This window comes from Grammomys surdaster, unplaced genomic scaffold (assembly GCF_004785775.1).
Source record: "Grammomys surdaster isolate TR1022 unplaced genomic scaffold, NIH_TR_1.0 125984, whole genome shotgun sequence".
Classification (NCBI taxonomy): Eukaryota; Metazoa; Chordata; class Mammalia; order Rodentia; family Muridae; genus Grammomys; species Grammomys surdaster.
Genome location: NW_021620800.1, coordinates 89,864 through 105,138, shown reverse-complemented (window position 1 = coordinate 105,138; position 15,275 = coordinate 89,864). Strand labels below are relative to the sequence as shown.

The 15,275-nt window shown below is 45.2% G+C and overlaps 1 protein-coding gene and 1 non-coding gene across 2 annotated transcripts; one reads left to right on the top strand and one right to left on the bottom strand.

Moving 5' to 3' along the window:
* Positions 1-2,305: 2,305 nt before the first annotated feature.
* On the bottom strand, positions 2,306-11,691 carry Pop4 (POP4 homolog, ribonuclease P/MRP subunit). The gene is made up of 7 exons (XM_028754163.1): positions 11,470-11,691; positions 9,082-9,134; positions 7,161-7,387; positions 5,891-5,968; positions 5,550-5,611; positions 3,977-4,078; positions 2,306-2,801 (listed from the first exon to the last, which is right to left on the bottom strand). Exons 1-7 carry the CDS (start codon positions 11,474-11,476, stop codon positions 2,665-2,667), a joined length of 666 nt encoding a protein of 221 aa, XP_028609996.1. The 5' UTR covers positions 11,477-11,691; the 3' UTR covers positions 2,306-2,664.
* Positions 5,723-5,829, top strand: LOC114609833. Its single transcript, XR_003709589.1, has one exon. It is a non-coding gene; the product is annotated as a U6 spliceosomal RNA (small nuclear RNA).
* Positions 11,692-15,275: the final 3,584 nt, after the last annotated feature.

The following is a 15,275-nucleotide window of genomic DNA, read 5'->3' as shown; positions in this document are numbered from 1 at the left end:
TTTTTCTAATTAGGAACATTTCACAGCTGTTATTGTGGTGTGCACTAAGGCCCCTCAAATTCCTATGTTGAAGTGAAGCCCTAACCTCTAATATGACTATGTTTGGAGATAAGATCTTTAGGGAAGAGACAAATGGCTCATAGGGCAAGATGCTAATTTGATGGACCAGTACCATTTAGATACACTAGAGTTTCCCTTCCTTGAGGATTGATCATATGAAGAGTGAGAGGTGGCTGTTGACCAGTCAGAAGGTATTAGCAGAAACTTTGACAGCAGTGAGCCCTTTTTGAGATACCAATTTCTCTTCCCATTGGCTTCTATCAGCACCCTCCCTGGCACCCAAGTTTATATAGTACATGGTTTATGTTCAACAGAGCTGGTTATCATTTCTACTATAGTCCTGTTCCTTGGAGACTGTCAGAAATGACAAGTACCATACCATCCTCCACGAAGTCCTGAGCTGTAGGGATTTGGCTAGCCATGCTCCATGTAGTCACAAGTGTAACTTCATCAGTATAGTGCTTGGGAAAATGTTGTCAACCTTGCTCGGGGTGTGTGTGTGTGTGTGTGTGTCGGGGGCTAAGGTTAGTGATACAACAGCAGCACATCCTAGACAAGGCAAAGTGCAGAGACCATGTGGCAGGTGAACATCACATTGTGTCCCCTGAGCACATCCTTAGTCAATGGAAACTTGAGTTGGGGCTGGCACCAGCAAGTTTTCTGGGACATAACTGTTTATGCAACATAGTTTGCCCTTTATATCCCAGAGGGGTGTGGACCAACAGTTCTGCTCAATGTTATAGTACGCATGCAGTTTCATCCAGGTAGAACATCAGTCACTGTACACAGATGACAGTGTTCCTTGGTAGAAAGCCAGGTAAATAAGGAACATACATACTTTAATAGTCTCTTTCACTTTCCTGTGGGTATCCTGCTGGGAAGCGCATGACCCTGGAGCCAGGCTATCTGGTTCAGATCTCAGCCTTTCTTACCCAGTCAATAAGACCTTGGGCAATGCTCACTTTCAGGGTGAGAGCCCACATGTGCACTACACCAGGGTGACTATTTGATAACAGGTGTCAGGTGGGCCTGGGGAATGCCATGAGGAATGTCTTGATGACGTAGATAGAACCAGGGTCTGGACAGCTTCTGTGGTACTTGGGAGTGCTGTGTTAGTTAGGATTTCCATTGCTGAGAAGATATACCATTCTAATAAAGGAAAATATTTAATTGGGGGCTGGCTTAGAGTTTCAGAGGTTTAGTCTGTTATCATCATGGTGGGAAGCATGGCAGCATCTAGGCAGCCATGGTGCTGGAGAAGCTGAGAGTTGTACATTTTGATCTGAAGGCATCCTGGAGGAGACTGTATCCCAGACTGTAGAGTTTGAGAACATACATGAGACATCAAAGCCCACCTCTCCAGTGTTAACATTTCCTCCAACAAGGCCAGACCTCCTAACAGTGTCACTCCCTATGGGCCAAGCATTCACATACATGAATCTGTAACAGGTCAATACCTATTCAAACCGCCATAGGGGCACTTTGAGTTCTGGCAGTGGGCATTCTATTTTCCTGTCATATGAAGAATGTTAGTCTCACTCATTTCTCTTCCAGTGTAGTCTGAGTTGGAGCCATCCAGGAAGCCACCCCACTAACACCACTGCCTCCCTGATGAATGGCTACATGTGTTGCCAGGAGAATTTCTGTGTTGGCTGGTAGACACTTGGTTCTTACAAGCAAGTGGTCCTTCTGAATCAGGTTTCAACTACAAGGTTTTCTCAATACCAGCATGGAGTGCTGGCTCCACTCATTTTTCATGCTGGCCCTGACCCACAGTTCCAATGGTCCTGTGAAGAAAGACCTCATCTGGCGTTATTACAAACAGTAGAAAAGTAACACTTTCAGCAGCAACATGGAACTAAGTTGTCCAAAGGTCTCGTTGCTGGAGAATTTGGCCTTCTTAGGTTAGACCAGAGATGTGGTCACAGGGATACACCAAGAAGCTGGCTGATAGGTTTGCCTACCTGTACCCAAATAGTGGTCAACAGGTACTAGCAGATCTGTTCCTCTGCCCCATTCTGACTACTGTAGTCAAACCCAAGCCATCTAGCAAGCTCACCATGCTTCTGTGCATGAGATCAGCAAAGTGTAGGCAGCTCAGAGTTTGGAGCTGAGATGATTTCCAGTCAGATCTGTGATGTTTCATACTGTGAAAGCAATCAGAGATGGGAGGCGGCCATGGGGTGAGGGAGCCACAAATCCCCCTTCCCTTTCAACCTAGCAGAAATACAGGAATTTGAAGCCATTTATACCTGTGGTCTGGTTTTATTATTATTTGAATAACTGAGTTAGCTGGGATGTTCAGGATACACAGAGAAGTAGGAAAGACAGAACCTAAGCACCCCCTTCTTCAGATGAACCAAGGTTAATCCTGGTGTATTTCTGTGAGTCTTTCCTCCCTGTGGAACTAAACCTAACTTACGGTCACCTAAAAATACAAATATCTTCCCCAGCTTTCTCCTGTGTTGTTCAATGCTCTTCAGCCACTCTGTTTCCCCTGGATTAGAGGCAGGCTACAGCCAGAGGATCTTCAAGAAAAAGTGAATATTTAGGGTGTTTCCAGTTCTTGAGTTTCAGGGATGTCTGTCTCCAGAGGCAAAGAATTCACAGGTCAATTGTTCCCTTTGCTTTGAACTTCTTGGCAGACCGCTCACTTGCCCGAAGCTGGAATTTGCTTCCATAAATGTAGGAAATGAAGCCATCAATTTCTACAGTGAACACACAATTTAGCTTGGGGATAACTGAAGGAAAAAAAGAGAGAGAGGAAAAAAAAGGATGAGCAGCAACACAGGGAAGGCATTCATTTTTATGTAGAGCACTATTCATAGGTACCTGTATTAAAGTGAGTGAGACAGGTGTAGTGGTAGACACCTTTAATGCTAGCACTTAGGAGACAAAGCCAGGCAGCAGGAGATCTCTGAGTTCAAGGACAGCCTGGTCTACACAGCATGCTCCAAGCTAGCCAAGGCTACACAGTGAGACTTTCTTAAAAAAAAAAAAGTAACCGGGCAGTGGTGGCACACGCCTTTGATCCCAGCACTTGGGAGGCAGAGGCAGGTGGATTTCTGAGTTCGAGGCCAGCCTGGTCTACAGAGTGAGTTCCAGGACAGCCAGGGCTACACAGAAAAACCCTGTCTCGACCCCCCCCCCCCAAAAAAAAAGTGTATAGGAATGAGACGATCTAAGCCACAAGTACCAAGGAAGACATGGGCTATTGGATTCAGCCTAAATATAACTCACTGCCTAATTTCAGGTTCTGAGGTGACTGACTCAATTACCATGACCCACCACCAAAGCTGGTTTTCCATACAGTTGTACACTGGTTCTTAGATGTGTGCTCATGGGGAAACTTCTATATTACTTCCTCACACTTACAGTATGAGCAGAACATACAAGGAAATGGAAAAAGAACGGAGCAGGGCTGTGGGGTTAGCCCAGGGGCAGAACGCAGGATTAGCAGATGGAAGTCCTGGGTTTAATCTCCAGCATCAACAGAAGAATGGATGAATACAAAACCCTCCATCTGTTGTTGGAATCTCTGGCTATGTGGGTAAGGTCAGGTTCAGAGACCTCAGAAGATGCAGAGTACTTGCTGGAGAACTCCAGGTACAGGCTGCTTTGGTTACTCCAGCCTTTCTTTTAGTTACTCACTTGAAAGGTGATGACCTTGGCAGGTAGAGATCTCAAATAAACCTGGGTTCAAGAAACAACCAAGCAGTTCAGTCCTGCTCATGGATAGGCTGCTGACTGTGTTCACAGATATCTCCTGGGAGAGCCACATAGGCAGGGGCCTTACTCTGTAGTCCATATCATAGTAAGCACTTGCAACCTGTTTGACTCCACAGCCAAGAGAAACATGGGAACCTCAAGGAAGGGAGACACAGTGGCATCTGACACCCTGGGACACAGCACATACCTTTCAGGTGATCTTCTTTGGTGATGATCTTGAAGACATGCTTGGTTTCCTGCAGAAGGATTCCTGTAACTCCCACATAGGAGGGGCACTTGGATTTTGTGACTGCAAAGGATAAAGGCAATTGACGGTAAGACCTGGGTGATGCTGGCAGTCAGGGACAGGAAGAATGGCTCTTCTAAGCTGAGGAAGAAAGTGCTCAGAAGATATGGTTCTTGGGCAGTGACCAAGCTAGCAAGAGCCCAGGCTTTCTAACCCCTTTTCTTGTGCTTCACGATCTTTTGGCTACTCTTAGGTGTCCTTTACTTTTGGGCAGGGTTCTGGAGCCAAGAGGTAATACACAGAACCAATAAGTTCAGTGTAGTTGCTCTGCTGGAGCAAATGCCATAGGCAGGGCCATCTATCATTCACTTTTGGGCCTCCTGAACTTTACCTGGAATGTAGTCCTTCTCTAGTGCTGCCCGGCAATGGGGTGAGCCACCTCATAGGCAGGCCCTCTCCCCTTCCATGTAGTCAGCATTCACAGAAGAAACTATGTGCCTACAGAGCTATATGGGGGCTAGGGCAGGACACTCAATGAGATGGCCTGTATTCTGCTCCCGTGGAGCTGAAGCTGTCATGGCGGACCGTGTATAGCAAAACATGGGCAGTTCTATTTCTTAATACTGATAACGGCTACAAGGAAAATAAGAACAGAATAATGAGGGTGGAGGAGGAAAGTTTAGTGCTCAGGAAGTGACATAGGAAAGGGAACCGAGTTACATGAACCTGCAGAACCCCTTGGTTGAATGAAGGACCCAAGCAAAGACACCTCGTATGTAAGCTACAAAGTGGCCAGCCAAAGGACACTGAAGATTATTTACTCTGACTGGATGAGAAGCTGCTAGAGGCTTAGAACCGGCAAACAGCAGTCTGAAGTCTGACTACAGCCTTCATTCTGGGTATTTCATCTTGTGGTAACATAGGAATAAAGCAGTACGTGACCTGGGCAGGGCGTGGGGTGGTGAAAGTATTCACAGCAACTTTAGCGAGTGGGAGTTAGGTTAGATTTGGGAACTAGGTGTGTTAATGGCCTTGAGGTAGAGGATTAGGAAAAGAGGTAATTTGTATGTACTTCCTAGGTTTCTAGCCTGAACAAGCTGTGCTATTATATAGGAGATGAGGCAAGCAGGTCAGAGACAGCTGACCTCGGGGGACCAAGGGCTTTGTGTTGGATAGCTAGTTTGAGGTAGCTCCTAGATGTCTGTCTAGGTAGCTGTTGGGTGTCATGGGGTGAAGGAGTCTGGCAATCATGGGAAAGGTCTGCACTGGCGGTGGCTCCTTGGAAACCATGATGAGAGGGAATCTGTGCCCAGGAGAATCAGCTAGAGCCTAGGATCCAACAGTGTGAGCAGATGGCACAAAGACACCACTTAGTGTGTGGGCCTAGGACAGGTCAGGTCACAATTATCTCTCATCCTCCCTGCTTGTGACTTGGAGATAGCTCAGGGATACCAAGTGACAAATGATAGGCTGAATAGTGCGACACACACTTCATTTACACTGAATAACAATCTCCAGATGACATAGAAATTACCTGAGATAATAGCACCATGAAGATCTGCCTTTAGGAGCTTGGCCTGAATCATCTGTGGTTGCCTAGGAGGTGGAGAAACCCATAAAGAGTCGGTAACAAAACATCGGGACCACCAACACCCACAGCCTGGGTTTCTCAGACAGCATCTCTAGTGCTCTCAAGACTTGGCACCAGTGCTTGCTTCGGCAGCACATATACTAAAATTGGAACAATACAGGGAAGATTAGCATGGCCCCTGTGCAAGGATGACATGCAAATTCATGAAGCATTCCATATTAAGAATAATAAAAAAAAAAGACTTGGCATCAACTCCCATGACAGGTTTCAGAAATAAAACTCACGTGTCTGGCTTGAGCCCATTGCACAGGTCACGGATGTACTGTTTCCAGAGTTCATGTAGAGGGAGGAAGAGACTGTATCTGTCATAAAGTCAAAAACGGGTAGAAAAACAGAAGCATGAGCTTGGCATTTCCAGTGTTCAGCAGAACAGAGCTGAGCTCCAGGCCGAGAATGAGCACGAGGGAGCCCTGGAGACTCTGTGTAAGGCCTAAGTTCCCCAAAGTTCCAAGCATCTCCCCAACACTGCACTTGAATCTTAATTTCTTCCTTGGTAGAACCTTTTCAAGGTTAAATATCTGCTCTCAAAAAGGGAAGTGGTAGTCCTTCACCTAGATACCCATCCTGCTGGCTAGATGTAGGTATGATGGTGGAGCCCCTGGCTCAGATCCCAAAGAACATCTGAAGGTGGCAATGTACCACCAGCTATAAAGACCCAGGTGCTGTTCACCCACACTCCTTTTCCCAAGACAAATGAACAAATGAACATTAGTCTTGTTTAACCCACACTTACAGGAGCTTAACCTTAACAGCCCTTGGGAGGAGCAATCCCTTCTGTAAGGTGACAGGACTGTGTACAAGGCGAGGGTAGAGCACCGAAACTTTTCTCTGGGGTGATTATCATGTCTTGGTGAACAGGGTTAGACAGTCAAGAACAATGGTTCAAATCTGAAACAAGTACTTCTTTCAAGGAACCCAGGGAGGCAGCTCCTTGACAAAGTGACTATCTCATGCCATCTGGAAAGCTATGCCGCTAAAGAGCATTATACAGAGCCAGTAAACAGTGGCTGCACACACAAACTCAGAACTACCTCAAGAAAGACATCCTCCCCTCACAAGACAGTTTCCTTTCAGAAACGTCTGAAATGAGTAGGCGGGACCATTCCTTGGCAGTAACCTCTGAGTGGGTGATACTGTCTAGTTATGTTCAAAGCTACAGGAAAGTACACATTAAGGCATATCAGTTCCTCTTTTCTAGAAAGCCAGAAGACAAACAGCCTGTTGCCATGGGGAACAGACTCACTTATTAGTGAGGCTAGGACAGAAGCTAAATGAGGAGAACCCTCAGTCTCTCCTATGCCTGCCTTTTAGAGACCAAGGACAGGTACAAGGAAGTTGGTAGGGGGAGGCTGCCCCCTTGTGGCAGAAGGCAGAGAATTACCTGAACATAAGTGGACAGGGATGTCCAGGGAGCCCCAGGCTTTCCAGTCTACACCCTGACAAAGAAGACTAGGCAAGGTTGGATTGGAAGACCTTTAGGAGAGATGAGCATACCTCTGCTGCTCTGGTTTAATGTCAAAGAGCCTCATGTCTCTCCTCTGTTTGGCAGAGAGGCCTTTGGATTTCTTCTTTGGCCTTGGCTTCGGCTTTAGGCGAGTGAAATATTCCAAGACCACAGCCTTGCGCTGCAGATGGCTCTCACAGTCTTGTTGGCTCATGTGAGGTATGCTCTGCTTCAGGAAGGCCCGCACAAAGGCCTCAGCCCGCTGGGTCCCCAGCTCCTGCTCAGAGACATAATGGTGTTATTCACGGTTCTTCTGCCCACAGACACCAGGGTCTTCATTTCCAGAGAAATTTCCAGGCCTCTCTGTTCCAGAGAGCCACATCTTTGCTGATCCATCTGTCTATTCACTGAGGCTCACAAATCTCTTTTGCCACGTGTTTGCTATACCCAACTGCCAAGATGTAAAAGAAACACTCGTATGCTAATTGTGACAGTGTCCCACACTGACTTCCTGTCCTGCTTTTTTGAGGTTCCTCTACTGAAGATTCAAACCCTTTGTAATTCAGTACTTCTCTAATCCTTGTGGGACAGAAGCTTGAGACATGGATGACACAGGTTATTTAATCAGCCATGACCATGAGGCCAGCTTAAAGAGGAAGAGAGTGGGGGTTCTTAGGGAAATGAGCCACTCCAGCACTAGAGGAAACTGCCTGGGGATGCCAGGAAAGTCAAGTCCTTTGAGGAGGAATTCTGACAGTGAGCTTCACAATCCTCTTTAATCTCTTTTCCTCTGGAGTAGGGGCAGCGACAGTTCCTCATTGGGCAACAGGTACCTCACTTGGCCTTCAGCTGAAACCTGTTACCTGAGGACCAACCTCTTCCCTGGGCCATTTGCTGGGCTCTCTTTGCACTAACCACACAGTAAGGACAAGTCTGGGTTAACTGCCAGCTTTAGGTTAATGTATGAATAGTGACTTCTACCCTCTCTATGCTAAAACAAGGAAGTGAAAATACAGAATATACAACCTTCAAGGTACTGGAAGACAAGGATGGCTAAACAATCCATCATTGATGTGAGGACAATTGGGTTCTTTTAAATATATATGTGGTCTCTCTTTCACTGGGAATTAAAAATTAAAGGTTAACTGGCCTTTTAAAAATCTTGATTTCAGCCGGGCGGTAGTGGCACAACGCCTTTAATCCCAGCACTTGGGAGGCAGAGGCAGGTGGATTTCTGAGTTCGAGGCCAGCCTGGTTTACAGAGTGAGTTCCAGGACAGCCAAGTCTACACAGAGAAACCCTGTCTCGAAAAATACAAAAAAAACAAAAACAAAAAACCCAAACAAACAAAAACATCTTGATTCCAAGGATATGTTTTTTTTAGGAGCCACAAGTGGACCTTTTGCCCAAATGACAAAGCATTCTGAAACATTCAGACAGAATTTGTAACATTCACTCATGAAATGGGCTGAGGGGGCTGGAGAGATGGCTCAGCGGTTAAGAGCACTGACTGCTCTTCCAGAGGTCCTGAGTTCAAATCCCAGCAACCACATGGTGGCTCACAACCATCCGTAATGAGATTGGATGCCCTCTTCTGGTGTATCTGAAGACAGCTACAGTTTACTCATAATAAAATAAATAAATAAATCTTAAAAAAAAAAAAAAAAAAAAGAAATGGGCTGAGCATTGACCAGGATACTGGTTTCAGGTGGGTACAAGCTGTCATTTCCTACAGAGTGGAAGATGACAAGAAATCAAGGGATCCAAGTCCCTCAGAGCTGACTCTGGTACCCTAAGGAGTCTGGCTCATGAAAACATCAGCACAAAAGGTTTTTACAGGGTCTAATATATAGACTATAAAGATGAGGAGGAATCCATGGGAAAGGACAGCTACACCAGCCTTAGAAGAAGATACTGAGCCACCTTTGCCATCACCTCTACTGCTGGCTGCCCACCTCTGAAAGACTGTACCTGCACATCGTGGTCCTTGGCTTCTTTATGAGAGAAGGCATGGTAGATCACAGCTGGGGGATGAAAGATAAAAGCAAGGAAAATGATTATTCCTGTTAGGAATGAGTATAATAGGCAGGGCTTTTCTAACTATGATAAGAACTACGCTTATTCAGAGAAGAAAGACTGGGTTAGTATAAAAAAAGAAAAACTTTCTTGGATGATCCCCTTATTTTTACACTGCAGTGCTGGAAGACTAATAATGTAAGGGGAGTATACTGTATGCGAGGCAAGCGCTTCACCATGGATACAGACCCCAGCCCTCTTACGTGTTACTCATTCATTGAAAGATAAGGCCTTGCTTTGTATCCTAGGCTGGCCTCCAACCCACATCAGTCCTGTCTTAGGCTCCCAAGTGCTAGTTGCTGGGATTATACACATGTACCACCACATTTATTGTAGATCCTTCTTCTTACTCTTTTTTCTTGCCAACTTTGTCCTAGAAATTCCCAGGGTGTAGTTTTTTTTTTTTAAAAAGCACCCCTCAAAGCTTAATGTGTTTAAGAATCACTGGGATCAACCGGGCGGTGGTGGCGCACGCCTTTAATCCCAGCACTTGGGAGGCAGAGGCAGGCGGATTTCTGAGTTCGAGGCCAGCCTGGTCTACAGAGTGAGTTCCAGGACAGCCCGGACTATAAAGAGAAACCCTGTCTCGAAAAACCAAAAAAAAAAAAAAAAAAAAAAAGAATCACTGGGATCAGGCTAGAGATAGCTCAGTAGGTAAGAGTACTGAGGTCTCACAACCATCTGTGATGGGATCTAATGCCCAGTTCTGGTGTGTCTAAAGAGAGCTACAGTGTACTTATGTATGTACAACAAATAATTCTAGATAAAAAAAGAATCACTGAGATCTTATTAAAACTTAGGGTTTTGGTTCCTACTCCAGACTCTGCATGTCCAAAAAATTTCTTGATGAGTCACATTTAGAATTGATCTGATTTTAAACACCCAGGAGTTATAATTACGCTTGGGCAGTGGCTCAGTAAGTCTAGAAACTAAAGGTGAGGTGATATTAACCAGAAGGGTGTATATGTTGAAACACTACATTTTGCTGACTATCAGAGGCTTAAAACAGATTTTTCACACTTTAAAATCTATAATGTATCCTGACCAGATAAAATACAAGCCTTTTCCAAACTTTTAATACTATCTTCATGATGCTGAAACCTCTTTAAGCCTCTATGCTCCTGTTTTTTATTTGTTTGGAGGAAACTGTCATGGAGGCGCTGGGGCACAGACTACAAGAGTAAATGGGAAAAGGAAGGGCTCATGACCAGAAAATGCAGTTCACACTACACCCTATACATTTCACTTCTGAGCTGGGTGTGGTGGCACACATGGTTGATCCCATCACTTGAGAGACAGAGGCCAAGATGGTTTACACAGTGAGTTCCAGGCCAGTCAGGAGTACATAGCTGACCTTAGCAACAACAGCAACAATAAGAAACAAAAAATCCATTCTGTTTCCCTGAGTACATGCTTGACCAAGCAAACAAAGCAAGGTACTTACAAGTTTTATACAAGAATCTTAAGTTCCCCCTTGAACAATGGATCGAGATCATACTTTGTTTTTTGAGATGGCAACCCCAGGAAGAACTTTTGTTTTATTGACCCCAGATGCCTAGCATCAAAGTTCAAAGTCTTTCTCCAACATGCAATAGGTATGGAACACTCATAGCTTGTCAAGCAGTTGGTTGTGTGTGTGTGTATGTGCATATATATTTATTTTAATGTCACTAATCTAAGATATTTTAAACAGCTGTTATTCCTTATGTACATAATAAAGTTGTAGCTGAGACATGCTAAGAAACTTGTTCTCTGATAAAAGGGCATGGCAGGGGTGTGAATCACCAGATCAAAGGCTTAATATTTACCATATCTCCTCTCTCCTCTGATACTGCTCTAGTGCTTGATTGCACTTCCAGGGACAGGTTTTTTCTTCTTAAACACCGTGTTTTAGGTTTGTGATGATATTGCACCTCAGCAGCTTTTTACATGGAGCAAAGATGAAAAGCCAGGTAGCAGAGGGGAGCAGGCCTTTGACAGAAGTTATATGGGAAGGTAGTGGCTAGGTTCAGTCAAGGACTTGGACCCACCTTTTCTAGTTCCGCTTAGAGGCCCTTGAGGAGAGTACACACACTCGATGCTGACATCTATTCCTAGCTAAGAGACTGAGTCGGCCGATTCAGACTCTGGGCCTCGATTTCTTATGTACTGAGTCAATTCCCTGGAAATTGTCTTAGGACTCTGTTGAGACAGGTATCCCTGATTCATTTCACAAACCAACTTCCAGGTCCGGTGTTCTATATTCTCACCCTGGCTACATTCCACGTCTCTCATCCCACTTACCCTTCATGGTCGGCCAGCTTCCGGAGCACTCTGACGATGTCTCCTCCAGGCCTCACTCATTCTTTTCCTTCCTTCGCTTTGTTCAGCGGCTTTCTCCCACCGGGACGCTTTTTCGTTTAAAATTCCACCGGAAAAAATCCGATAAGCCCTAAAAACAATTTACAAAGTGCACGGACTTGTTCCAGACAGCGTCAATGGATTGCGACCAGATTTCGGATCAGGCGCCTCTCTGACGTCATTGGCGGGACGGCATCTCTGTGCGTCTGTCTCTGGCAGCACATGCGCCTTGGGGTTATCTCTGTGGTTGAGAGAGGGGCGGGGTTTGCGGGACTACGCTGTGTCATTCAGTACACAAGTGTCTGTGACTGGAGTAGTCGGGTGGGGGTCAGGATTAAATGAAGTATAGCGAGGCAAGCTGGCATAGAGAGGACGCGAGGGAGATTGGGGACTAGGGAGGGCACAAGTGGGCCGGGGATATCGGCGGTAAGGACTGTAGTGAAACCTTAGTGTAAAAAAAAAAAAAGCAAGGGGCTCACAGTGTGACCCTGGGTGACCTAGAATTTACTTCCGAGATTACTAGTCATATTTTGTACTGGTGGCCGGGGATTTAGTTGTTTCTGCTACTACATACTTTTATGACGTCGTTTATTTTCCTATTAGAAAAAAAAAAAGAGTAGGTTTACTTGGGTATCGGGAGCAAGAAGGTAGATACGCGTAGGTAGTGTAGCTAGTATAACAAAAGTTACATTTTATTATGCTGAGAGTCATCACATAGGTTCACCTCCTAAAAATCCTAACAACAGACCTAAGCCTATCTCCCCAAGGCTCCCCTCCTGTGTACTTATCTTAGGTCAGGTGCAGTCTCTAACAGAAGTTTTTGACTGGAGTGTCAGGATCCTGGGGGAGACTCTAGCCCCAGGGCAGGTCAAGGTGGCTTCTCTCCAGATGTGCAGAGCAGAGCATTCTCCTGGTGTCTGCTTATATACTGTCCATTGGGTGTCATGGGGTTCTAGGTCTGAGTCTGGTTGTCTTGAGTGAGTGATGTCACCGAGTTCTGGTGATCAGGTGCTGCCTTGGGTGTAGTGAGGTTCCTTGACTAAACTTTTTACATGTTTAAAAGGTCCCTCCCTCCCTCCCTCCCTCCTTCCTTTCTTCCTTCCCTCCCCTCCCCTCCTCCTCCTTTTCTTTCCTTTCTTTCCCTTCCTTCCTTCCTTCCTTCCTTCCTTCCTTCCTTCCTTTCCTATGCTCATTACATCTCACTCTGATGGGCTTAGAATGTTTGCTTTTTTCTTTTCTTTTTTCTTTTCTTTCTTTTTCTTTTCTTTTTTTTTTTTTTTTTTTTTGAGACAGGGTTTCTCTGTGTAGCTCTGGCTGTCCTAGAACTCATTCTGTAGACCAGGCTGGCCTCGAACTCAGAAATCTGCCTGCCTCTGCCTCCCAAGTGCTGGGATTAAAGGCATGCACCACCACTGCCCGGCCTCTAATTTTATCTTCTATCTCTACCTGAGTATTTTCCTTAATTTAAATTTTAAGTTCCTCCCTTAAGGTCTGTGTCCATGCTTCATCTCTCTCTCTTGAGTTCCTGTATTCTCTGTTCAAGGTTCTGCCTCCACATTTTGATTTTTTTTTATATTGTAGTTCTGATAGTCTTCAGTTCATTTTATTCTGGTTGATTAATTTTAAAAGGTTATTCTCCAAGCCTTACTTCTAATCCTGATTATTTTCTCTCTGCTTCTCAGTCTGCTCTGTGAGCTGCTGTATCTTTTGTTCTAGCTCCTGTCTCCAACCTTCATTTTCATCTTGCTGTTGTTCAAGCTGCTCTATAATTTCCTGTATCTTCAGTTCTAGGTCCTGCTTCCATAATCTTAGCTTTTCTTTATGTTTTAATTCTGATATTGCAGTATCTGCCTTATTTTGATTTGTTAGTTGTAGTAAATTATCCTCTTGACTTTGCTTATTTTGACCTATAAAATCCTGAACCTTTAGTTCTAGTGTTACCTGTAATCTCTTTTCCAAGGCAAGGAATTTCTTGTTTAGGGCCCTGTCTTTTGAGAAGACGTAGTAAATCGAGAGAATAAATATTGCAATACTGGTAAATGAAAAGGTGTCTATTTCCTTTAAATTCATCCTTGTCAAATCATTCAGAATATCATCCCATAAAGCCCAAAATGTATTTATTGCGTTTTTCATCTTTAAGTATCCAAAAAGTTATATATCTTTCTTTATTATCAATGTATTACTTGATCCGGAGCCCTTTGTACTTTTGTCTCCCTCTGCTGTTCAATCTGAAACACTGCAGTCATCTCCGATTCTTTTATTCACAGGGAGGAGCTGACTGAAGGAAGAAAGGTGGCTTCTTTGCTTCTGTTTGGGTTGCAGCTGGCAGCATGCGCTTGTGATATCAGGCAGCCTGCAGCGCAAGCAAGCAGTCGGGAGATCCAGTCTAGCTGTTTGTTTCCTGTGTAGACGCTAGGGGGCGGGGGCCGGGGGCTGGCAGGCAAGGGATCCAGGGAAGCGAACACAGAAAGGGGCTTTCACTGTGTTTGCCTTGTACAACTACCTCGCAGGAAATTGTGCTCAAGGGTCTCCTGTCCCTCCCTGCGATACTTAAATGGCGCTGCTGAAGTCCAGCTCCAGGCTGGGGTACTGGTCCTGGTCGAGACAGAGTTTCTCTGTGTAGCCCTGGCTGTCCTGGAACTCACTCTCTAGACCAGGGTGGCCTCGAACTCAGAAATCTGCCTGCCTCTGCGTCCCAAGTGCTGGGATTAAAGGCATGAGCCACCACTGCCAAGTCAGTTTTTGATCCACACACTGCTGCAGCCTAGACCGCTGCTGCAGCCATGTATTCAGTGGTGGAGGCAAGGGAGTTGGGTGAGGTGGGGACAGTGAACTTTTATCTCAGGTTAGTTGAGTTCTAATTGATATGATGGGCACCAATTTATTGCAGCAAATCTCCAACCCAAATAAGCCTGTACAATGAAAACACGACTCAATTAATACGAATACAAACTGCATGCCTAGATTGGGCAAATCTACACTACTATATGAGATCCCTTATAACTTGTGGTTTCTCCAGGCCACGTGCTTCTCCATTTTCCTTCTACCTCCTTGTCTTCAGTCTTCCTCTTTCTCCTTCCTCTCCTTATCTTCCCCTCCTCCTTTCTCTCCTTTTTTTCTCTAAAACTTTTTACTCCACTTTCCCTTCCACTGCCCTATCATCAGCTCTAGTCTTTATTTTACAAGTTAAAATGGGGAGAAGTGGGGAGAAGGTTCACATGAAGTCACCGGAGTACAGGATTCACTCTTCATCTGAGGCAGTCCCTCTTGGGGAAGCAGAATTAGCATCAAAATACAAACAGCACCAGGGCAAGCAATCCACAACAGAGTGAAGCTTTTAAATCTTTTTTTTTTTTTTTTTTTTTTTTGAGTAAGGAGAGGAAGAGGAAAAGGAAGACAAGGAGATAGGGGAGAGAGGCCAGAGAGAGGGGAACATGGAAGCAGATGTGCACATGTCTCTAGCAGTCAAAGATCAGCCATGGATTAAACAAGAAGACCATTGATACAGTAATATAGAAGATACTGGGGCCTTGGAGAGACTTTCATCAGGGTATGGTGTGAGCAACTCACCTCCAGCTGAGGGATGGATGAGGAAGATGGAGGTGCATCTCTGTGAGGCTGAGGACTGAGCACTAAGACATTCATATGTGTGTACATGTGTGTGCATGCACGCATATGTACATATGTGTGTCTGGCCATGAAGATGTCAGTGCAGGTGTCTACAGAAGCCAGAGGCATTGGATCCCCCC

Coding starts and splice junctions, on each gene's coding strand:
- Pop4 (XM_028754163.1), bottom strand. Junction 7,388..9,081: donor CCAAGGACCACGATGTGCAG/GTACAGTCTTTC, acceptor GTCTCTGAGCAG/GAGCTGGGGACCCAGCGGGC. Junction 5,612..5,890: donor AATGGGCTCAAGCCAGACAC/GTGAGTTTTATT, acceptor TCCACCTCCTAG/GCAACCACAGATGATTCAGG.